This window comes from Eleutherodactylus coqui, chromosome 1 (assembly GCF_035609145.1).
Source record: "Eleutherodactylus coqui strain aEleCoq1 chromosome 1, aEleCoq1.hap1, whole genome shotgun sequence".
In the NCBI taxonomy this organism is placed as follows: domain Eukaryota; kingdom Metazoa; phylum Chordata; class Amphibia; order Anura; family Eleutherodactylidae; genus Eleutherodactylus; species Eleutherodactylus coqui.
The window spans coordinates 376529233-376555647 of NC_089837.1; the positions used below are offsets into that span (position 1 = coordinate 376529233).

At 41.6% G+C, this 26415-nt stretch overlaps 1 protein-coding gene across 1 annotated transcript in view; it reads right to left on the reverse strand.

Annotated features, from left to right (window-relative positions):
* The window catches only part of BBX (BBX high mobility group box domain containing), a 71340-nt gene that overhangs the window by 40427 nt on the left and 4498 nt on the right, over positions 1-26415 (reverse strand). The window contains exons 3-7 of the mRNA XM_066578737.1: positions 15195-15390; positions 12793-12902; positions 5631-5711; positions 4348-4428; positions 3164-3244 (exon numbers count right to left, since the gene is read on the reverse strand). Coding sequence (XP_066434834.1) covers positions 3164-3244; positions 4348-4428; positions 5631-5711; positions 12793-12902; positions 15195-15390 — 549 coding nt within the window. The remainder of the gene's footprint in view (positions 1-3163; positions 3245-4347; positions 4429-5630; positions 5712-12792; positions 12903-15194; positions 15391-26415) is intronic.

Consider the following 26415-nt stretch of genomic DNA (forward strand, 5'->3'; position numbering starts at 1 on the left):
ATGCAGTCTTTAAAATGTGCTGGTCAAAGTGAGCACTCCAATTAGATACAATGAGATGGGCAGAGTGAGAAACTCAAGCCATGGGGATCTGCAGTTTGTGGACAATATGGAAAGTGTTGCACCTTTATTGCTCAGTCATTACGGACGAGACTATATCAAATATGTGGGATTTTAATTTTATTTTACCTTTTTTTAGGCGAATATGAGAAAAGGCACAAAAAAAGGATTTTTTTTTAGATTACTCTTTTTTGTACTTTTTTATTGTCTTTTTTTTTACACTATTTGGGTCCCTTCCTGAACCCCTTAAGGACATGGCCTATTTTGGGCTTAAGGACGCAACGATTTTTGGTGGATTTTCATCTCCATTTTTCAAAAGCCATAACTTTTTTACTTTTCTGTCAACGCAGCTGTATAAGGGCTTGTTTTTTGCGTGGTGAATTGTAGTTTTTGATGGTGCCATTTTTGGGTACGTAGACTATGTTGTAAAACTTTTGTTATTTTTTTATGATCGCAGGGAGAGAAAGGGCATCATTCTGTCATAGATATTTGTGGGGGTTTTTTCAGAGCGCTAATCATACTGCATAAATAACAATCCATTTTTTTCTGCAGGCCGGTACGATAACAACGATACCAAAGGTCTTGTATTTTTTTAGGTTTTTCTACTTTTCTGCAATAAAAACCCTTTTTTTAAAAATTTTTTTCTAAATTGCTGCATTCAAAGTCCTGTAACTTTTAAATTTTTTTTGTATGGAGCTCTGTGAGGGCTTATTTTTTGCGAGACGAGTTGTAGTTTTTATTGGTACTATTTTGGGGTACATATGGCTTTTTTGATCACTTTTATTGCGTTCTTAGGGAGGCAAAATGCTAAAAATTAAAATAAATAGCATGTTCAACTTATTATACGTGTCGTTACGGACGCGACAATACCAAATATGTGGGATTTTTATTTTTTTTTACCTTTTTTTGCGAATATGAGAAAGCACAAAAGTTTTTTTTTTAACATTTTTCTTTTTGTCCTTTTTTTATTGTCTTTTTTTTACACTATTTGTGTCTCTCTGGGTGACTTACAGCACAGCACTGATGATCGCTGTGATAAGGCATTGCAGGACTTCTGTCCTGCAATGCCTTATCGCTTATTACAGCGATCACAGGCCATGGCAACCAGCCGGGCTCTCTGCGATTATATCCTCCCTCTGTGAACCCTTCCCATGCCGCGATCTATCACTGACAGACGGCTTCCGCTGCCAGATAGCGCGAAATCTCTTATGATCTCGCGCTATCCCCGGGAGGTAAATTTACGCCCTGTTGCAGAAAGTACCCCGCTGCCAGGATGTAAACTTACGCCCTGGAGCGTGAAGGGGTTAAGGCCCATTTAGACAACCATTAACGCTCAAAAGCCATCTTTTGGGTGATATAATCGTTGTGTCTAAATTTTACCATCTTTCAGTTTTCTGCCGAACGATGGAATATAGTTCTGCCTAAAATTCGTCCTTCAGCAGAAGAGCTGATAATCAGGACCAGACTCTGTGTTCTCCTGGGGAAGAGCTGATTGCATTGTCTCAGCTGTCAGCCCTGCCAGCAGAACAAAGCGAAAGTATTCAGCAAACAGCGGGTGGTCTGTTCCCTGAATAGAGCTCCCAGCGGCCCCCCTCCCATCCTCCATTCACAGTAAACAGGCCATTGTTCATAGATGAACCACTGCCTGTTTATGCAGGCCTACTGTTTAATTCTCATGCTACAGGAACTAAACAATCGTTTGTCATTCAGTTACGGTTAGCATTTACACTGGATGATTACTGTTCAGGTTCCCGTGATCCAGAAAGAATCTGAAAGACTGTCGTTCAGTGTAAAAAAGGCCCTCAGAGACAATTTTGGATCCAAACTGTTCATGAAATCAATAATGGCTGAGCGTTGCCTGTGATTGGCTGAGCACTGTGACCAATCACAGGCAGGGTTCAGCTGTCATTCAATGAATGGCTGGGCGCTGCCCGTGATTGGCTGAACGCTCAGCCAATCAGACACAGCACTATCAGGAAGCCGAAAGATCTTCAGTACAGATTCAGGAAGCCAAGTGGGAGGTCACGCTGAGCCCCGGCAACAGCGCAGAGGTGAGTGTGTGTGTGTGTATGTATATATATATATAAATTTTTTATTATATATATATATATATATATATATATATATATATATATATATATATATATATATATATATATATATATATATATATATATATAAAATTTTTTTTTTTAATTTTATTTATTTATTTTTTTTTACACGCTAGGGAGGATTTATTTTTTACACAAGCTGGGGGGGGGGGATTTTCATGGTACCATTTGGAGAGGCGAGTATATGTTTTTTTATTTTTGTACATTAGCTAGGGATGATTTTCAGGGGAGGGCTTATAATTCAAGCCTTTCCCAAAAATCACTGCTGAGGTTGCCTGCATCCCATTGCTTTCAATGGGGCCGGCGGCTATAGCATTATATCTCCTAAAGTTTACTAAATATTTTTTAAAACATTACACTCCCAAGTTCAGAAAGAATCAGACTTTAAATTGCTAATAAAAAAGTGACTTTTTAAACCCGTGAATAACTAAAAAATGTGTCACTTAAGTGGCTAGGGTACTGGCATATAAATATATGTGCAAGCATCTGTTATGGAACACCTCCACAGTAAAGGTGGCCAAACACTTTAAATAACCATCAGCTGAACATTTGTTTGGCCAACAGTTATTCCTCCTGATTCAGTCCTCATATGACCGGCGATGGAAAAGTAAAATAAGTTATGGCTCTTGGAAGGTGGGGATGAAAAACACAAAAAAAAGAGAGTGGTGGCACTGTAGGTAAATTAAATACTTACTGCCAGATTTCACTTAATCGCTGGGGGTCCCGGAAGTGGGAGACTGTGATCTGTTTATTGTTAAAGGGCCCTTCTAATAATTAGGGGATTGTCCAAACTAGACAACCCCTATAAAGTAAGCTCTGCATGATGAAAAAAATGTATTTTCAATTCTTTGGCAGCACTAGATATGATACTTTCTACTTTGTAGGCTACATACAGAATGTGCGGTCTAGTTATGATTCAGTACTCATCCCCCTTTGGACCAATATAACGGTCACTTGTACAGCTTAAAATCATCAGGTACTTTTGCGGGTGTTACCTCTGCCAGCTGAAACAATGCTGATGTCCCACACTGCTTTGCTGATACAGATGAATCGGAATGTGATGAGCTTGAAGAAATCTACACTCAAAACCAACAAACACATCAGTCACGCAATGAAGAAAAAAAAAGTAGTGAGGTGTATTAATAATATGGCTAACAAAAAGGGATGGAGAGAACCAAATGACAGAGTCAACCCCTTAGGGCTGCTGATTAGCAAAGGCTGGAATAGGAGTTCAGCTGTCCGGGGACAGTAACAGCTCTTACCCATCTGACAAGATAGCACTAACCATACCAATACTTTATTTCTTAGCCAATCAACTCCTATATATGACAAATTACAATAAATACAATATATAGACAGCAGAGTACACTAAAATCACCTGCGTTATATTGTTTAGGTCGTCCTAGTGATGCCAATACAGCTCTAAAACATTGAGGCATGGACTAAACAAAGGTATCTTGTGGTATCTGACAACTCGACATTACAAGCAGATTAATTAACTCCTGTAAGTTGTTAGGTGGGGCCTCCATGGATAAAGGCCCATTTACACGTAACAATTAGCGCTCAAAATTCATCCAAACGGTCAGAAATGAGCGATAATCGTTACATGTAAACGGGCACTTTTTGTTTGAACTGTGAATTTAAGGTGAACTTAAAATCCATTGTTCAGCTATTGAGAGATAAAGCGAACACATTTATCTCTCAATAGACCGCATGCTGCTATCTCCACAGCATGTTTATACAAGGTGGGAGAGAACAATGGAATGCGCCCTCAGCTGGGAGCAGAACAATGCAGCTGTTTACACAGCGGGGCGTGTGATTAAATCACTCCTGGACACTCTTTCACATGCAAATGAGGGTGAAAAAGTGTTAATGGCCATTAACACAGATCGCTAAATCTTTCAATCCTTTGTAAGATTATCTTTGCGCGTAAAAGAGCCTTAAGACTCGTTTTTCCAGCACATCCCACAGGTGCTCAGCGAGATTGAGAACTGGGTAATTTGGAGGCCAAGTCTACAGCTTAGCTCTTTGGCATGTTCCTTTAAAAAATAATTCTACAGCTGATCCGCCTATATTATTCACATACTCTCAGTAACACACTTTAATTTTACACTACAAATTGTCATTTATGAAGATGCACAGATTAATAATCAAATTATTATAGGCAATATTACGTTACCTCTGCTAAATGGAAAAGTGCAGACTTTCCACAACGTTTTGAAGGTTCAGAACTGTTAATTTGCAAGGTACTTGAAGATATCTGTGCATAATAATAAAAAAATATATTAAAATGCTAATTATCAACATACAGAGGCATGCTGCCAATTACATATATTGGTTATATATATATATATATATATATAAAATGCAAACAAGAACTAAGGATATTGTCCATATCAGGCTCTATTCACATTTCTGTACTTCTGTTTCATTATGGAACAGAAGGACAAAAAGGACAAAAATAAAATACACTGGATCTGTCAAAGTGATGGAACCCATTGACTATCATCAATTCTGTGCAGGCTGACGGAAATCTGAAAAATCTTAAAAAAGATCCTTGCTTCCATTTTATGTAACTTTTTGCTACAAAATAACACTAGGAAACTAAATTATTTAAACTACTATCCTTATTTGCACTATTATTTTTATGCACATCAAGTCTTTAAACAATGGATACTAGTTCACCAAGGCATCATAGAATCATGCTCCTACAACGCAATCAGCGCTAGGGTTTCCTTTTGTAGGGAAGAATGGACTTGTAGAATAGTTGTGTCACTTATGGTACCCCATAGGAAAACACAACTTGGTTTAAAACGACATTTAAAGCATACCTGCGTTTTTAACAAGTTTTTAAAATACACTTATTTGCTGCTGTTTGCCCCAGTTTCATGCTTTTAAGTTCTAATTTTCAGATGGTCTTCCACTTTTATGCAGGGGGTGTGTAGCAAGCCTAGCATTCTGCCAATAGTTCACTGTCCTGTAATTCCTTGCCCTGACTTCTCAAACTGCATTGCACAGCCTGTGGTCAAATCAGCAGAGGGCAGTGTCTGAATGCCTGGCCCTCTGCTCTCCCATGATTCAGGCAATATGGCCAAATAGTGAGTAAATCTAATATAATGTGTGTACATGCAGACACACACGCAGGAGAGGCAGAGATTGTTATCATAGTCTCTTCAGATCTGTCAGCATGCAGCCTCCGAGTGCACAAAGCGCCTCTGTTAAGACAGCTTCTCCCCGTTGCTAAAGAAATGTCCCCGTTTCCTTGCAAGTACACAATAACTGCCCCTAATGTCAGAAAGTGGATTGTACAAAAGCAGTTAATTTTAATGCCCAGATGACCACTTTACGTCCATGTACACATACAGGCATATACAGACACATTGACAAGTTTATTATACAGATGCACATTCTAGCTGAAGCTAATGAATATATTAAAACTGATCGTTTGGTTCTACCACTTACTTCTGCAAATTGGAAGAGTGCAGATTTCTCACATCGCTTAGCAGGTGAAATGGCATCTGAATCGGACGTGTTTGAAGAAATCTGAAAGTAAAATATATTAATATATCCATAATTTAGTCATCTTCAAAAGCATTTAGATCAAAAGTATACAATATAAAGGTAGTGGTAGCATTAAAAAGTAGAAGTCAAAACTTGCAATAAATTACATATTTTCACAACTGGCTTTGAGATAATAAAAGTGACTCAATAGTTGTGTGATAAACATATTGCTGACTGTTACAAATTACTGCTGCTTCTAGCCCGCGAAGATTTATTTTTCAGAGTTAAACATCACTAAATCACTATTCTGAGATGCGTAAGAATTTATTTACATTTTTTTTTTGCAGTGATTTTCCAAAAATGCAGAAGACGATCCATCCAGATGTTTTCGCACCTGTTCTCTATAGAACAGTTGCAGACACTACTGCTCTGTTCCCAAATTAAAGTTTGTGTGTGTCTATTACATATAATTTATTTTGGAAAGCCCTGTGCCCCACCACCCCTATGTGTTTTACTTCCATCCCTCTCCCAATGCGCTAATATGCCACCGTCCTTAGGTGTGGTATGAAAGGAAGCCGTTCTATTCTGCAGACTGCTTCTCCCCTTACAGTGCTCGTTCACCTCTGGTCCCATTGCACTGACAGGGGGTCAGTTTATTGTCTTGTCATATACAGCAGTGTACGCCCGATGTACTGAGTCACTGTCAGTGCATCAGGTCCGGCAGGGAGTGAGCACTATGAGGGGAGAAGCCGTCTGCAGGATAAAGCAGCTTTCCTTGACGAACTCTTTCTACATCAGATGGCCAAGCTCTCCAAAAAGCATGACATAGTGATCATGGGAGATTTTAACTATCCAGACATTTGTTGGGAATCTCTCTCAGGTAAAAGTAATGGAGCCAACAAATTCTTATCCGCTCTTGCTGACTACTTTATCTTCCAAAAGGTCGAAGAGTAAACAAGGGGATCTGCTAGCTTGGACCTAATTCTTACCAACAGGGAGGAAATGGTTGAAGGAGTAAGGGTGGCTGGGACCTTAGGAGGCAGTGATCATGCTATCCTTGAATTTTGGATAAAAAGGCGGAGGAAGACCTGAGAAAACTCAGACCTCAAGGTTGGATTTCAGAAAGGCAGATTTCAATGAACTCAGAAAGAGGGTAGGAAGAATCCAATGGCTGGATGTTCTTAAGGACAGTAATGTCAAAGAAGGTTGGGAAATATTGTGAAATGAAATTCTCAAAACACAATCATTAAGAATCCCTAAAAGAAGGAAAAATGGTAAGCATTTAAAGAAACCAGGATGGATGAACGCAGAACTTGCACACATGTTAAAAACAAAGAAAAATATGTTTAGCAAATGGAAAGAGGGGAAAATATCTAAAAAAGAATATAATGCGGTCTGCAGAAACTGTAGGGCAAGTGTCAGAAAAGCTAAAGCTAATAATGAATTGGGGCTTGCAACAGAGGCCAAAAGCAATAAAAAAAGGATTTGGGGGGGGTATGTCAAAAGCAAAAGAAAAGTCAAAGATGCTATTGAATGCTTACAAGATGAAAATGATGAATTGGTTAAGAATGATGTTGAGTAGGCCGAACTTTTAAATTCTTATTTTGTGTCTGCTTTCTCTCAGAGAGTAGATAGAACATCAACTGATCTTCCCTGTGCTATTGGGGGAATAAAAGAATGCATGCTATCTATAAGCAGAGAGATGGTGAGGGAACACTTAGCTAACTTACATGAATTCAAGTCTCAAGGTCCAGATGAATTACATCCTAGGATACTAAAGGAAGCAGCAGAGGTAATTGCTGAACCACTCGCCATAATTTTTGAAAATTCCAGAACAGGAGAAGTTCCAGAAAATTGGAAAAGGGAAAATGTTGTCCCTATCTTCAAAAAAGAGAAGAAAGTGGATCCAGGAAATTACAGGCCTGTGAGCCTGACTTCTATACCGGGAAAGATCTTTGAACAAATTATTAAACAGCATGTATGCAATTACTTGGATGAGAATGGAGTAATTAACAAGAGCCAGCATGGGTTTGTAACAAGTCATGCCACACTAATCTAATTTCCATCTATGATAGTATCACTGACTGGATTGATCAGAAAAATGCGATTGATATAGTTTTTCTTAATCTTAGTAAAGCATTTTACAAAGTATCTCATACTATACTTATTGAAAAAAATGACCAAATATGGGATTGACAAGGCAACTGTTAGGTGGATTCAGAACTGGCTGAGTGATTATACTCAAAGAGTGGTCATAAATGGCTGCACATCCAAGTGGAAGAATGTATCAAGTGGGGTACCACAAGGCTCTGTCCTAGGCCCAGTGTCGTTCAACATTTTTATAAATGATCTGGAGAAGGGAATTGATGGAAAACTGATCAAATTTGCTGATGACACCAAGCTAGCAGGGATAGCTAACACTAGGGAAAAGAGAGTATTCAAAAAGATCTAGAAAAGCTTGCACAGTGAGCAGCGACTAACAGAATGGCATTTAACAAGGAGGAATGCAAAGTCCTACATCTGGGCAAGAAAAATGAAAAAAGCACATACAGAATTGGAGGAATTGAGCTAAGCAGTAGCACATGTAAAAAATAACTTGGGTATACTAATAGAGCATAGACTGAACATGGGTCAACAATGTATGCAGCAGCCAAAAAGGCAAACACAATTCTGGGATGTATTAAAAGAAGCATAGAGTCTAGATCATGTGAGGTCATTATCCCCCTCTACTCTTCCTTAGTCAGACCTCATCTGGAATACTGTGCCCAGTTCTGGGCACCCCACTTTAAAAAAAGACATAGACAAACTGGAGCAAGTTCAGAGAAGAGTTCCAAGATGGTGAGCGGTCTGCAAATCATGTCCTATGAATAACGGTTAAAGGATCTGGGAATGTTTAGCTTGCAAAAAAGAAGGCTGAGAGGAGACTTATTAGCGGTCTACAAATATCTGAAGGGTTGTCACAGTGCAGAGGGATCAGCCCTATTCTCATTTGTACAGGGAAAGACTAGAAGCAATAGGATGAAACTGAAAGGGAGGAGACACAAATTAGATATTAGAAAAAAACTTTCTGACAGTGAGGGTGATCAATGAGTGGAACAGGTTACCACGGTAGGTGGTGAGTTCTCCTTTAATGGAAGTGTTCAAACAGAGGCTGGACAGACATCTGTCTGGGATGATTTAGTGAATCCTGCACTAAGCAGGGGGTTGGACCCAATGACCCTGGAGGTCCCTTCCAACTCTACCATTCTATGATTCCTTCACAGCGCCTAGGGACAGTAGCATATGAGCGGGACGGAAAAGGTGTAAAACACATCGGGGGTGGTAGGCTATTAAAAATAAATTATAATTAATTAAAGAACTTAATCCATCCATCAGTGAAAGCCCTCACTCACTGACTTGCCACTAATCCTCTAACTTTCCGGTGTCGTACAAACATGACATTTTGCACAAGCCTTCTTAAGGTCCTAATGATTATTCAATACCAAGTGCAAAAGGCCTGCCCCCCCTATGTATTGTAACTTTCCAGCGTCGCACAAGCATGAAATTTGGCAGGAGCGTTCTTTGGGTCCTAAATAGGAAAAGTAAAGGGGTCACAACTTGATTATGCAATGCTCAGTGCAAAAGGCCTGCCCCCCCCCCCCCCCTATGTAATGTAACTTCCCCACATCGCACAAGCATGAAATTTGGCAGGAGCGTTCTTTGGGTCCTAAATAGGAAAAGTAAAAGGGTCACAACTTGATTATGCAATGCTCAGTGCAAAAGGCCTGCCCCCCCTATGTAATGTAACTTCCCCACATCGCACAAGCATGAAATTTAGCAGGAGCATTCTTTGGGTCCTAAATAAGAAAAGTAAAAAGGTCACAACTCGAGAATTAAATGCCAATTGCAAAAGTATTGGCACCCCTATGTAATGTACCAAATCTGATTCTCAAACTTCCCGATGTCGTGCAAACATGAAATTTGGGATGATCATTCTTTAGGTCGTAAATAGGAAAAGAAAAGGGGTCACAACTCGATTATTTAATGCTAAGTGCAAAAGTAAGTGCACCCCTATGTAATGTAACTTCTTGGTGTCGTACAAGCGTGAAATTTGGTGCAAGCATTCTTTAGGTCCTAAATGGGGAGAAAGGAAGGGGTGGCACATTCTGCAGAGGGGCATCCATACATGCAGCCTGAGGAGATTCTAACGCTCCTCTGTGTGTATACATATTTTATTCCTTGGTTACTCTAAAGTAACCTTGGCTTCATAAAATTTCTGTGCAAACATGTAAACACCTGTATCAAATTACCTTGGGCGAGTCCGGCAACAGCAGCAGAGATGCCTGTCTAGATATTGGGAATGGATATGGTGAGGGATACCCGCTTGAACTGATCTACTGTTTAGGCTAATTCTTTTTTTTTTTTCTTTAAGAGTCGCGCAGGTTTGTTGTTTAAGGGGGAGGGAGGGGGGGGGTGTTCTATTTTTTTGCCCCTTTTTTGGTTGTTTTGTCTTGTTGTTTCCTTCTTCCTTTTTCTCCTGGTGTCTTGGGGCTCCGGACTAGGAGCCCTCCCTAGTATGGGTTTAATCCATTAGGAGTAGTTGATAAATGTGAAAATGAACAGCCAAGTATTATGTTTTATGAGAAATGCACATGAATATGCGAGACACTCAGTGTTTTCACTTTTGTCTTTTTTTTTCAGTTCTCATGTACTGTAATGTATCAGCAAGGTGTGCATTCTTTATGATGTCTGCTGTTACTGTATATTTGTCTTTTGGCAAAATAAACGTTTCTTTAAAAAAAAATTACCTCGGACGAGGCCGGGTATATCAAGTAGTAATTAATAAGCGTTAATATGTGAACAGAACAGTTGTGTCTGCAGCTGTTAAATAGAGAACAGGTGAAGAGACATCTAGAGCGTCCTCACATGCAGCTGTTATGGAGCTCTATGAAGACAGAGTTATCAGCTACGTCTTTACCTAACTGCATAGCAGAAGAGGGACTTTGTAAGAAAAATGTACAGAACAGGCTAATAAAACCCATTGCAAAAATGCTTCTAGAATTGAGTATTCTGTACATAAAAAAAAGGTGTAGATATTCTTTAAATGTAAAGATCTCTATAGCTTGATGCAATTTTGGGAGGGCGTGATTGACCTGATAAATTCTGTATACAATCTGTCTCCCAAATACCGTATGTATGTATTCTGGTCTATGTGGAAGACTTGCCTGTTTCGGAGCCTACAAAATTGGATGTGGTCAGAAAACTAGTGTCTTAGAAATAGACACAGAAATCTCCCTCCCCTCCTCACTTCCACCCCACAGAATTTATTAATAAAATTAACTGGCTTATCAGTGTGGAAAGATACATATATTTGAAAAAAAGGTTCAATAAAGAAATTTGTGGTCCTTTGGTCCAGTTGGCTTGATTGATCTGATTTAACTTTACCTAACTTGCTAAGAGATGGAGTTACGTAATTGGTGATGCAATAGGAGTCTTCATCCCTCATTTCTCTATCGCTGTGTCTCCTCTGCTATAGGCTCTATCAGTGGGTAGTTCTGTTGTAGTAGGTTATCCTCTCCGATATTGTAAAGAGGTAAATGTAGGTATTAGGCTATATCTTTTTGTACCCCAAGTTACTTGCGGATATGGGATTTATGTAAAGTGGTGTATCTTGCTGTGGGATTCGTTGTTTCTACAGCTGTATAGAGCCCTTATTTCTTGAAGCAAAAAAAAACATTTAATACCACCACAAGGATCTTTCTATATAAACACTAAAATCAACTACAGTAACACATAATAGTCATTAAAGGGGTTCACTAGGGGACTCGGAGGTGCAGTGTTCCCATGATCCCTGAGGGTCATAGCAATCAGATCACCAGCGAGCATACATTTTTAAAAAATGTACTATATAATTTACATGAAAATGTACGACAGCAGATGAAGGTTGGGGGCACCGGACCACATACAGTAATACTAATCTTGACCACTAGTAGGTGCTATATCGGATGTTATTTAGAAGCACCTGGTAAACACATGGGTCACAGCCACCCTGGCTGCTCTAATTCTCTATAGCATGGAGGAGATATTACATTGCGGCATTTCCTGCAGGTCTCGTTCATGTGCCCATGCAGGTGACACCCGCGTACCTGTCTGCAGTCTTCTTTATCAGTATATGGATGTGCTGGCCAGCACACATGCACAGTACAGATAATGCCGCGCCATTGCTAGGCGATGATGTGGAATCCGCGACCTTTCCACAATGTCAGTGCGGAAGGGCCACGGATCGGACGGCTTCCATTTACTTCAATGAAAGCCACCCGCTCAGAAATAGAACATGCTGCGATTTTCCGCTCGCAGAGGGAAAATCACAGCATGTTTTATTTTACAGCAGATTGATTGATTGTTTTTCACTCGTGGACAGGAAAAAGCTATTTTCAAAAGCATGTCTGTGGGCAGAATTTGCTGCGCAATCCGGATGCGGACGCCCACTCTGGATTCTGCAATGCAAATACGCCCGAGTGCATTTGGCCTTAGGCCGCCTGCAGACGGGTGGAAATTTCGCGGCGGGATTTCTGCCGCTGGAAGCCTGCATAGGATTGCGTTAACAAATGCAATCCTATGCAAACAAACTGCGGAATGTTCCCGCACAGAAACGTGACTCACCCGCCGCCGGCTCCGGTCTGCGCATGCACATGAAAGATCTGGAGTTGCGGGGCGTGGGTGAGAACGCGATGCTCTTTGCAGGCGCTCGGGTTGGGTCCCGCGGCGAGAATTCTCGCTGCCGGATCCGACCCGGCCGTCTGCAGGCAGCCATAGGCTTTATTCACATGAGCTTGCTGATTCTGACTGTTAAAATATCAAGTCAGAAAGACTATCAGACACCATGAAGGCGTTGTGTTATTTTCATGCACATTGAATGGCGTGCCCTCTTCCGTAAAAATGGACAAATTGTGTCTGCTGTGATTTTCTTTTTCACAACGATCACTGACTATAAGTGGACAAAATTATGGAGAATTCAGAAGCCAACCACAAACATACTAAGGATCAGCACTTGACAGTCTCATTATCTCGCACATCTAGTACCGCGTGTCCAATAATCTTCTATCTTTAGGACATGGGACACGGTTATTAGGTTATTACAAACCTCTGGCTCTTCGTTTTCTACTTGAGCAGCCATTGCTTGATCCCTGTGTGCAGTCAAGGCATGTTCCCCAGCAAGAAGCAGCATACTCAGTCCTCCCATCTGTGTCGGATCTGGGGAACAAACAAATGCAATGCTGAGAAGTCAGCTGGGACAGGAAGTAACAACATAAATCACCTAAATTCACATCACAGAGTACGTTCATTCTGGAGGGGTTATTTTTAGGCTTGCGTTGCTTTATAAGATGTTGCTTTTTTGGTACTTTCCTACGTGCCGTTCCTATATTTGTGTATTACATTTAGTCATTTTTATTTTAGAAGGCATACAAATGAAAAGAATTCTGCTAGAGTTGTTCTGTTAACCCTCGTGCACTAGTCAACAAAAATTCTGAAATAAGTTATTTGTATGCGTTCTAATTACGGTGTTTCCAAATATAGCTATTCTACTTGTTTGTTATCTTTTTTTTTTTTTTTAAGTGAGAAAAAAAAAAAAAAGGTCTTCGCTTTTAATTAATTTCTCCTCAAAAAGTGGCTTTATTTTCTGAACTATAATGCAATTATACATATAATCACACACTCACAAATATTTTGGTACATTACTGAAAAGAGGCAATTCTCCAACTATATGCTGATAGAGAAAGCGAGTTTTTCTTCACCCATCAATGCTAATGCCACATTTCTGCTTTCACTCATGTAGCCTTTCAGACTGAGCTGCTGTTTTTTACAATAATATAGTTTATATATATTACTGTCTGTAAACAGCTGATATATCAAGATATATTCGACTAGATACTAAAACATGGCAGCAGGGATGCGGAATCCATTTAGCGGGAAGAGCATTAGTAAGTAAAGCACTGATGTCGAGAAATTTGGCTCCTAGTTACCATTTTAGGTCATCTCAATTGTCAAACCTGAGGTTTGGGTCAGAGAGGTTATATAGTTATAACTACCGGTATGTGTGAATATATCAGACAATACAAGGATCTCTCCCATGATCTGTTTATACACAGGACTGTGATAGTAACAAGGGGCGCCCTCTACGTCTAGAGGAAAGAAGATTGTTCTTTACTGTAAGAGCAGTGAGACTGTGGAACTCTCCGCCTGAGGACGTGGTGATGGGGGGAAATAAATAAATAAAAAGATAAATGTGTTCAAGAGGAGCCTGGATGTCTTTCTTAAGCAATGCAATATAATATGTTATAATTAGAGATGAGCGAGCGTACTCGGATAAGCACTACTCGCTCGAGTAATTTGCTTTATCCGAGTATCGCTGTGCTCGTCCCTGAAGATTCGGGTGCCGGCACGGAGCGGGGAGCTGCAGGGGAGAGCGGGGAGGAACGGAGGGGAGATCTTTCTCTCCCTCTCTCCCGCCCGCTCTCCCCTGCTCCCCGCTGCGACTCACCTGTCAGCCGCAGAGGCACCCGAATCTTCAGGGACGAGCACAGCGATACTCGGATAAAGCCAATTACTCGAGCGAGTAGTGCTTATCCGAGTACGCTCGCTCATCTCTAGTTATAATCATTAATAACTTCAAAAGGGTTGTTGATCCAGGGATTATTCTGATTGCCAGATTGGAGTCAGGAAGGGATTTTTTCCTTTAAATAGAGAAAATTGGCTTCTACCTCATTGAGTTTTTTGCACCTTCCTCTGGATCAACATTGGGAGGGGGGGGGGGGGTAATAGGCTGAACTGGATAGGCATATGTCTTTTTTCAGCCTTACATCCTATGTTACTATGTTTGTATTTCAATAAAGCTCCTCCACATAAAATTTGGCATAACCGCACAGAAGTACAGTTCTCCTGAAGCAAGGAGGGGCTTACACCAGACCACTACCACAAGGATGGACGTACACAATTCTCTAGAATGTCATTGAAAACAAAACGTTATACTAATCCTAAAAAACTGAAAGCAGGCAAACTAAACCTGCAAGACTCCCACAGTGGCCAAATGATTATTGCTGGGTCGGATTCCGACTGTAAAATCTTGCAACGGAATCAGACCCTGTGCCCCAGTGGTGACCCCCCACGTACCGGTCAAGTTGCCTTCTCTCTGCTCTGTGAATGTGCCGGCTAGCTCGCCACCGCACACACGCAGTGCAGAGAATGACAAGCTGTCCATGATGCAGATCCACAGCGACTCGCTGCGGGACGGATGGCTTACATTGACTGCAATGGCAGCCGTCCGTGCGAGGCTCACACTAGAATAGGACATGCTGCGATTTTGCCCTTGTAAGTGGAAAATCACAGTCGATTTCCACTCGTGGGCATGGAAAAGAGTTTTGCAAAGCATGTCTATGGGCAGTATTCGCTGTGGGATCCGGAGGCGAACACTCGCTCCAGATCCCGCAGTGCAAATACGTCCGTGGGCACTGGTATAAGTATTTAGAATCACAAGTGTCAACTTACCTGCGATGCCAAAATTTAGCTGTGGCATTTCTTCTTCCTTCGAGACTATCTTGGAGCTGGGTAATTCTTTCACTGGCTCTTGAGGGTAAGGCCAAAGCTTTTTCCTGGTTGTGACAGTAGTAGGGGCTTTCATGGGTTTATTAGTTGTTGGGCACCATTTGTAACCTGGATGTGCTTTCATAAATGCATCCTTATACTGGGAGGATAAAAGAACACAAAAGATACATAAATATCCAGTACGCTAAAGCGGAATTAATGAAGTACTACAATATTAAAACGTGAATCAAGCATAATTAGGAGTCCGACAGCCTGATAACCTAATTATATACTGAGGGGTGGATGTCGACTCATAAGGGAAAGTACGTATTTCTCATTCAAATTTATTGCTGTTTTAGAAAAGAAAAAAAAAAAACATCTATAAAACTTTTTTTGTATTACTGGAGTACATAAAATAGACCAGTCTGAGATTTCAATGATTTCTCATTAAAAGATATTATACAGTTTGTGTTTGTGGAAGCTATACTAAGGCCCATTTACATGCAACGACTATCGCTCAAAGTTGGTTCAAAGAAGTGAAAGTGAGCGATAATCGTTACGTGTTAACAAGAAGCCATCGTGCACTCTTCGTTCACTTGTTGTTGGTGGTCGTCGAGTTTCAGCCTGTATAAAAATAGACGCTAGTTCGTTCACTTGTCGTTAGGCTTAACCCATTCCCGCTGCAGGGCGTCCTGGGAGCAGGGTACTTCCCGCAACAGGGCGTAAACTTACGTCCTGGAGATAGCGCGAGATCACATATGGTCCGGCGCTATCCCGCAGCAGGAGCCGGCGTCCCGCTGCAACAGCGTCGGAGATGCGCCCCCCGCTGTTAACCCCTTCCCTGCCGCGATCTAAGTAGATCGCGGCAGGGAAAGAGTTCACAGAGTGTTACCAATGCCTGAGATCGCTGTATAAGCGATAAGGCATGGCAGAGTAGTAGGTCTGCCATGCCTTATGGCAGCGATCATCAAGGCAGTGGTCAAAGTCCCCCAGGGGGACACAAATGTTGTAAAAAAAAAAAAAAAAAAAAAAAAGATTAAAAAAAACATTTTATGCTTTTTCTCAGATTAGCATAAAAAAAAAATAAAACCCCACATATTTGGTATTGTTGCGTCCGTAACGACGCGTACAATAAGTTGCACATGCTTTTGACTGTGCACGGAAAAAAACCGCAAAAAAACCCGCTAAAAAACTGAGGCAAAATGCTTATGTTTAGCATTTTGCCTCACTAAAAACGCAATAAAAGTGATCAAAAAAGCCGTATGTACCCCCAAAATGGTACCAATAAAAACTACAGCTCGTCTCGCAAAACATAAGCCCTCACAAAGCTCCGTACAACAAAAAATAAAAAAGTTACAGGACTTTGAATGCAGCGATTTAGAAAAAAAAAAAAAAGATTTCCAAAAAAAGTGTTTTTATTGCAGAAAAGTGGAAAAACCTAAAAAAAATGTAAGAATTTTGGTATCGTTGTAACCGGTACCAACCCGCAGAAAAAACAGAATGTCTCATTTATGCTGCATGATTAACGCTGTAAAAAAAAAAATCTATGTCAGAATTGATGCGTTTTCTCTCCCTATCATAAAAAAAAAAAAAAAAAAGTTTTACAATATAGTTAATGTACCCAAAAATGACGCCGATAAAAACTACAGTTCGCCACGCAAAAAACAAAAATTGTTGCGTCCTTAAGCCCAAAATAGGCCATGTCATTAAGGGGTTAAACAGCAGTCGTTCAAACAACTTGAGAGGAGGGGCGACTGTTTGCCCAGCTTAACACAATGACTCATTCCAAAGCCAATCCATGTACTGCCACAGTAGGCAATGGCTTTTTCTTCACAGTAGTTAAGTCGCCCACCTGAGCAAACAGTCCTTCATTTATCCTAGTCCACCTTACATATAAACACTACCAAACGACCCAGCAACCGAAGGAAATGGTGAGGTTATCCTTACGCCGCATCAAGAAGGTTGTCGCATCAAACGACAATCGATGTGTGTAAACGAGGCTTAAGAAGGAATATGAACAGAATATCAAAATCTCATTAACCCCTTCACACCTCTAATCTGCTTATTTGATGTCTGATTACTTTTAACAGAACCTTACAATCCTGTGGACTGGGCTGTCGTGGCGATGAGTTAAGTTACTAATGTGAAGAAGAAGTGGTGAAATAATTGTGCTAGTTAGCAAAATGGCAAAAATGGTATCGAATTTAAGTGCCAGGTTCCCAAAATTAAAAATGAACCATTTCTGCTTACAAAAAGGAAATCACAGAATAAAAACAAAAACAATGACCAAAGCGCCTATCATGCATTCAGGGTAAACCAAGATGCCATACCAGAATGCCTCAATGTGCCCACATGCAGAATGCAGGCTTCCCAACCACACAGGAAGTAATCCCCAGATGCCCCATCCTAGCCGCTCATGGGGACAGGCTGGAATCCTCCATAGAGAGCTTTGTTTAGAGCAGCATTCAGTAATGTGCGCACATCTCACATCTTCATAGTCGGGAGAATTAGAGGATTATTAGATGTGGCAAAATTAATTGATTATATACCAACCATATTAGTGTCCATTTTCCAACTTGTGTCAGCTTTAGGGCTTATTCAGACGACCCTATATTGACGCCGTATTCACGCCGGCCAATATACGGCGTCCCTCTCTGCAAGGGGAGGAGGCTGGAAGAGCCATGAGCAGTGCTCTGAGCTCCCGCCCCCTCTCCCCCCCTCTGCACTATTTGCAATGAGAGGAGGCGGAATGGGGCGGAGCTAATTCCAGGAACTTCGCCCCGCCCCGCCTCTTCTCATTGCAAATAGTGCAGATGGGTGGAGAGGAGGCAGAGAGGGGGCGGGAGCTCAAAGCACTGCTCATGGCTCTTCCAGCCTCCTCCCCCTGTAGAAAGAGATGTCGTATATCGGCCGGCGTGAATACCCGGCCGATATAAGGTCGTCTGAATAAGCCCTTAGACTGTATTAGCCCAAAATGCTTTAATGACCCCCGGGTCCTGAAAGGGTTAAAGCAGCAGAAAAGTGCTTGAGCACATCAACATATTTAACTCCTTAGTGACTGTCCATACTCCTTTTTATGGCTGTGACTATGGGGTTTTATTCTGAGGCACCGTCCTTTTAGGTCGCTGCATCAGAATACAGCTGTGGGTTCGGGGAGTGCAATCAGCTGACCAGAGGCTGCACTGAGCGCTCCCCAGTCACATGATTACCGTTATTCAATGAGTAACGGCGATCAGTGTAAGGCAATGTATAAGTGAAAGTTCTTCCTGTTTCATCTTCTCTTAGGCTGGATTCACACGGGTAGGAAATCTCAGGGAATGTCCGCAGCGGGACCGCGCAGAAATTTCACAAGATTTCCACAGCTGCAGTCCTGAGACATTTGGTGTAAGTTTTAAAAGCGGCTTATTCCACTGCAGCCATCTCTCCCCATAGAGAACCCGCAGCGGAAACGGTGATACAATTGAGATGCCGCAGATTTGAATTCTGCGTGGCATGTCAGTTTCAGTGCAGCTTGGCCGCAGCGTGGAAGAGATTTTAGCAAATTTCATTCACTTTGCTGCTTAGTCTTGGGCTTAAGATTGCAGGCGGGAATTCCGCTCGGGAAATCCGCTCTAAAATCCGTAAAAATGTTCCTCAAAGTTTTTCAAATGTGCTTTCAGACTGAAGTAAACAGTTGGAAATATATATATATATATATATATATGAATATGACATCAAAAATGTCTACAGTATCCTTGCACATATTTGACATACTGCAGTTGAAAATATGCATTTGTTTTTTTGTAGAGTATTGGTGGGGTTCAGTTTGGATAGACTTGCACATCTCTTTACCGACACCTCGCTTCTATGCTGGAGAGGCTGCGGGCATAGGGGCACCCTCTTACATATCTTTTGGAGTTGCCGACTTATTTCTAGTCTATGGGGTTCGCTGTTCTGTCTCTTGAATTTACTCTCCCCTTCACCCCATTTTAAAAGTAGTCCAGGCCTGGCCCTTCTGCTGCTCGGCATGGACATCCTCCCACTGAATTTCAGAGCTATTACATGCCATGTTCTTCACGCTTCCGGTCTTCTGATAGCACCAAACTGGAAAAGCGATAGAATATTTTATCTGTATTATATTTGTCAGATTTGACAGTGGCATTTAAAGGGTTAACAATCCAGATTGGCCGAACACGGCTATTGCCAGCAGGTGTCAGCTTTAATATAGAGCTGACACCTGTGATGCATGGAGGGAGATAGCAGCGCTATCTCCCTCCATAAACGTCCTGTAGCGGCAGGACGTAAAAACGCGATAGCGGTCACTAAGGGGTTAATACTGATGTCCGCAACCATAATTACACCAGTATGTTATTGAAAATAACAATAAAAATCATTGGAAAGAAAATATGAAAAAAAAGACAATTGTTAAAAAATTTTCTCCAATTTTGGCGCTTTCAATAAATATACACAGGTTCTATTGGTCTATTTTTACCACCTAAATGAAGTACAATATGAGGCAAAAAAAATGTCAGAATCACTTGAAAATGGTGCAAAACATTTACGGAGTTATTCTATGTTAAAGTGACACATCGGTTTTTCAAAATTTGGCCTGGTCATTAAGGCGTAAACACGCTTCATCACTAAAAGGTTAAAATATGTATTAAATGGTATTACTTATTTATACTAACCACATAAAAATGCCTAAAGTTAGACTAAGCAGGAAATATTATGAACCCCTAATGGCCTATAAACAGATATATCAGTCAGGGGTGGAGCCGAGCTTGTTTTATACTAGAGGTCATCAGTAATGTCCGCAGTCACAACTAGTCCAGTCACACCAGTTTAACGATGGCTTCGAGAGGTTTTCCAGGCAAAATACTATTATTGATTAGTGATCCTCAGGACAGATCATCAATAGTTGATTGGCTGTGGTCTGCCGTACAAGACTCTGGACAATCAGACGCCTGCTGTCTGCGCCACAAGGGTTGGAGAAAAGCTGCTCCGCCGCCCCATACAGCGGCCATCATATGAAACTGTAGGAGCAGCTTTCACTGAAAAAAATGCTAGTTGCACCTGCAGTTACAAGCGCCGGCCACTACAAAGTGATCAAAGCAGTGGCTTCCTCTCCAACCCGTGATTGCCGTACTGACAGCAGGTGTCTGATAAGCTGTAGTCCGAACAGCGGACCCCAGCCAATCACCTATTGCTCACCTAAACCCGAGGATAGGTCATCAATAGAATTTTGCCTGGAAAACTGACCACGGGATCTAAGCAGCAGGGCAGATGGAAGGGGGGAGGCTCCCTCCAGTGTTTCATCGGCTTCTCCCACGATGCCATCATGGGTTGCTAAGACAGTTTGGAGCCTTGTGAGGCTTCCAGGGCTCTAATAGATGCACTTAAATGTACAATATACAGTAATGCAAGTGAGCGCTTGTTCAAGTTTAAAATCTTCAAGTTCAAAAAATGTTTGGTAAAAAATTTTAGACATTAAAAAATCTAAAAAGTTTATAAAAAAAACTTTCCCAGTTTTCACATAAAAAGCAAAACAAAACAAGCGAACTCGTACTCGTTTCGAGTAATTACTCGATCGAGCACCACTATTTGAGTACTTCAGTACTCGAAGGCAGAAGACCCTTCTGCGCAAGCGCGTCTAAATCGGGCGATTAGACGCTGAAGTTAGACGGAGCCATGGAGACGGGGACGCCAGCGCAGGGAAGGTAAGTGAATAACTTCTGTATGGCTCATATTTAATGCACGATGTATATTACGAAGTGCATTATTATGGCCATACAGAAGTGCTGAACCCCACTTGCTTTCGCGAGACAACCCCTTTAATATCTTTTGTACTGTATCACAAATACCATAAAAGCAAGACCTTGCAAAAATATGTTTAACCCCTTAATGACATGGCCTATTTTGGCGTGGAGGACCAAAGGTTTTTTGGTATTTTTTCATCTGCATTTTTCAAAAGCCATTACTTTTTATTTTTTCCGTCGACGCGGCCGAACAAGGGCTTGTTTTTTGTGTGGCGAACTGTAGTTTTTATTGGTACCATTTTTGGATACATAGACTATATTGTAAAACTTTTATTATTTCTTTTATGATCGTAGGGAGAGAAAACGCATCAATTCTGCCATAGATTTTTAAATTTTTTTTAAAGCGTTAATTATGGAGCATAAATGACAGACTTTACATTTTTAAATCATTATTTTTTTCTTAACTCACTGCATTCAAAGTCCTGTAACTTTTTTATTTTTCCATGGACGGAGCTCTCTGAGGGCTTATTTTTTGCTAGATAAGTTGTAGTTTTTATTGGTAGCCTTTTGGGGTACACATGTTTTTTAAAATCACTTTTATTGTGTTTTTTGGGAGGCAAAATGCTAAAAATTAGCATTTTGCCTCAGTTTTTTAGCATTTTTTTAAACGCTTTTTGCCGTGCAGGATAAAAAGCGTGTTCAATTCATTGTGCACGTCGTTACGGACGCGTCAATACCAAATATGTGGGATTTTTAATTTTAAAAAAAATTTTTTATGCCAATATGAGAAAAAGCATAAAAAAAAAGGATTAACTTTTTTTTTACATTTTTATTTTTTGTACTTTATTTTGCTCTTATTTTTACACCATCTGTGTTCCTCTGAAGGACTTACACAGCAGGACTGCAGACCGCTGCGTTAAGGCATCGCAGGACTTCTCTCCTGCCATGTCTTATCGCTTACTATAGCTATCGCAGGCTATGGCAATACAGGACGCCGGTATCTGGCGTCCTGTTGCCATAGCAACCAGCCGGGCTGGAGTCACAGAGGGAGCGCTAAGTAGATCGCGGCGGGGAAGGGGTTAACAGCGGGGAGGGGTTAACAGCGGGGAGGGAGGAGCCGGCTTCTGCTGCGGGATAGCGCGAGATCTGCTATGATCTCGCACTATCCCCATGACGTAAGGTTACGTCATTTTGCAGGAAGTACCCCGCTCCCATGATGTACCCTTAAGTCTTGGGGCGGGAAGGGGTTAAGCTGTGCAAAAAAACACAACGGAGCAGGCTCTACCTTTCTGTGCATTTGCATACTAAAGGTCCCCAGAGAAGTCAATGGGAAAGGGGGGAAATGCACGTGCAATAAGATGCATAATACGCTGCGTAATTTCACTGGAAAACAAACACATCTGGAACTAATTAGCGGTTTGGAGCTGTGCCTTCTTTGTGCAAATGTGCATGCACTGCTGGTGGAAAACGTAGAGTGCAATACGCCTAAACACGAGCAAAAGAGAGCATTGTTCATTCCGCAAAACCGCATCGCTAAGGCGCACGCCAATATGTTTACGCCTGAGTGAAGGAGCCCTAAAACATACAACTCATCCCATATATGGCCCATCCCTATTATGGCTCTGTCAAAAGGAAAAAAGTAAGTTAGGGGGCCTCAGATCCACCCTGCCTCCACCTGAGGTAGAGATAACCCTAGTGAACGTCCTCTGTACCTCAGAGCTAACAGACTGAAGTAATCAATGACATATCCTAATGAGGATATACAGACACGCACACACAGGAAGGAGGCAGAAACCAAGGCAAAACTGCACAAGTTGCCAGAAGCAAGTCACCAATTTCTAGCTCTCATTTGGAAAATGAAAGCAGCCCCCCGATCGGCCACAACGTTTTCATTGCAGTTTTTATAAGTCTCGTAAATGAAACAGAAACGGTTTGTGTTGCTGCCTGTAGTCGCTGTCTGCTTAGTGCATAGATTACAGCAGGGGTCCCCAACTCCAGTCCTCAGGGACCCCCAACAGGTCATGTTTTCAGGATATCCTATGGTAAGAACACCTGTGGTAATGTCTGAGGCACCGACAATAATTACATCACCTGTGCAAGACTGGGGACATCCTGAAAACATGACCTGTTGGGGTTCTGGACTGGAGTTGGGGAACACTGGATTACAGGAATGGCAGAGAAGACCTCTGAATGCTTCAGGGCTTTCCTAAACCCAAGGGAGAAGCCCCCGAGTACCTGTGCTGGCTAAACAAGCCAGTGTCCATAGCTTTCAAAGAGGACAGTGTGACCATAGAAAATACAGACACACTATGGATGGCACAATAATGGCCACTGCTGCCATATTTGGAAGGCTGGTTTACAGCGGTACTCCTAGATACTGGAAAGACCTCTCTACGTGTGTTAAGGGAAGCCCTGAAATCTAGTGCTTTAACATGTTGGAAACGTATGCAGAAAACAGACAGCCCCTTCAAAGCTGCACTCACAATGGCTTGAGGTGTTTTTTTGAGGGGGCGAGACACTGCTACCAGACTGCCAAATTTTACATTAAAAAGTCTACAGTCAAATATGTAAAACATCACTTTTGTTTTTGTCTGCTCTTGCATTTCTGCTCAAGTACAGCATTCTCGGGGTTTGGTGCTTTTTCCTGGTGGTTTTCTCATAGGTTTCTATGCAAGACTTAAAAATACCAGATAGGTGGAGGAGGGGGCTGTGTCATCAAGCTCACTGAAATGTATAGAGAGAAGAGTGGAGGGGGAAGGAGAGACTCACACAGATACTGGCTGCAAGCTAATAGTAGGTCACCTTTTACTGTTTTAGCTACTGAAATCACATCTCCACTGTTCAGTTGTGTGCTCTATAATATTTTTAGGTTTTCTGTGTGCATCATCCTGATTTAGGCCGCATCCAGATGGTCGAGTGTGATTTGCACCTGAAATTCTCTGCGCAACATGCATTGGACAACCTGTCAGTGTGCTGTCCGATGTGTGGGAAACTGCACGTGGCATGTCCTACGCTCATCTGTGAAAAAGACCAGAATAGGACATGCTGTGATTTTTACATGGCAATCAGTCTGTATAAAAATTAAAAAAAAAAAGAAAATCACTGATCTGATAAGTCTCATTGATTTTAATGGGTCCGAGTTTGCTCAGTTACAGACTCGGACAGAAACCACATTTAATGCTGTCTGAATCTTGCCTGTATGAATCTTAGAGAGCAGGATCTGCAGCTCTCTGTGGCCCAGTATGTAGAACACAGCAGAGCAGCCAGGCTCCTCCCATCAGCCCTAAGAGGATTAAGTAGGGCATGCACACCCTGAGGGGGAGAAAATGTGCAAAATACAGGATAGAAGTCATATAAGTGACAGAAAAAGTGTTTTTCCTCATGCGCCAGCTTATTCTGAAAGGTCGTCTGAAAAGTTAGGCCCCATTTAAGTCTCACAAAGCCTTCTGTATCAGACTGATATTTCTATCTATGAAAACAAATAGAGGCTAAATACAAACAGTTGACAATCAGCAGACAAAAACAGCCTTTACAATAGGCAATTCATGAAACATTAATAAAGTCAACATGCGTATCTGCTATTGTATGCAATGATACCGTCCGCTAATGCTGCAGGGCTCATCATCGGTACTACTATATCTTATGGCCTGCCGGCATCAGCAGGGTCTGTGCACGGTGCAGTGTGATACTGCACGTCTCCCACACCAACATGTCACACTACCCCACACTGCACTCTGCCATAGGCAAATGACATTTCCTGATTCTGATACATTTACTTCCTTTAGATGATAGCTTACCGAATTCGAGTCACTTACACTGGGGCAGACTTGGGGAATCCGGGGGGCTGCCTACAAATAGGTTTAAGCCTACAAACCTTTTCCCTCTGCTACGATAAGCCATCAAGTTTCTCTTTTCGCTTCTGTAGAAAAAAAAAGGGGAAAGAAAAGCCTCGGCCTGAACACACGGCTTACGTGTCCCAATAGCGCCACCTAGTGATGGATTGGAGGAAAACCTAGCCACAAATATTTGCTTGTGCAGGAAATTAAAACCCGTCTCCAGTAAAGGTGGGTGACAATCATTGTGTCCACCATTATACCCTTGGCCGTAGTCACATGGGGAAGCGTTCAGGCTGCTCTCCCTCTACGGATCAACTACCTCAAGTTTCTAAAGTAAGCAAATACTGAAAGAGAACACAAACCAATGTCAGATGCTGCATTTAGGTTAGTGAAGGAGGACACAGAGGCTTCGAAAAATGTCACATTTTGCGAGAAAACTCCTTTAACCATAAAATCACCAGCAATTTCTCGAATTTTCCTTTTCATTTTTTTCATCTCCAGTTTTCAAGAGCAATAATGTTTTTATGTGTCTGTCCACATACCCGTACGAGCGATTTTCTTGGTGGGATTAGCTGTATTTCTTAATAGTACTTAGGTGTTTAAAAAGTTTAAAAAAACAAAAAGTTTTAAAGTGGAATGAAATGGAAAAAACCCCCACAATGGTGACATTACGGGTTTGTTTTCATGATATTTAAGGTGTAGCAAAAATGACATGTTAACTTTACTCTGTGGGTCAGTACCAAAGCGGCAATACCAAGTGTATAGTTTTTAGGTTTTATTACTTTAATTTAAAAAAAATAAATAAAAAATGAGAAAATTAATAAATCGCCTTAGTAGCCAGGGGAGTCACAGCACATGCCAATCCTGCAGCGCAATACATGGGACACAAGACGTCTCCAGTGGCCAGAGAGCGAGACGCCCATCAACAATCAAGGGTGGGTTGTTTAGTGCGAGAGGAAAGGACATTAGCCAGAAGTGAACCAATCATCAGACAGCCCACCTGTAATTAGCATACTGAGTGGCAAGCAAGCCCAGAACCATATCTGTGGATGGGAGCCTATGTGAAACAAAGTAAAGATACTGTAGCCAGCCAGAGTTCCTTTAACCCATTTAGGACCAAGCACTGCAAATATACAGCGCTTGGTCCCGGGCTTGAAGACCAGCAGTATGTAAGCCTCCTGCTTCTGTAATCAATCAGAAGCATGACGAGTTGTCAGCTGTTAGTCACAGCTGAGAACCCGTAGGAGGAGAGAGAAGTGGGGTTTAACCCTTTCTGCCTCCTCTTTTATTTAGTACACATAAAAAGGTATATGTACTTAAGTGAAAGTGTTTCTTCCACTACACGAGCCCGGTGGTCATGTGACCGCCAGGATCCCCTGTAACAGCAGAGCTGCAGGATTATACTAGACCCTGATCAGCTCTGCCAGTGACTAATGTCACTGCAGGGGATGTTTCTCCCTGTAACTGGGACTCCTATGGATGCCCCAGCTACAGTGGAAAAACATCAAATAAAAAAAAAACATGTGAATGTCCCCCAGAGGTCTTATAGGACGTCATGGGGGACATAGATAGTAAAAAGAATAATTACATACATGAGTAAATAAAAATTACAGA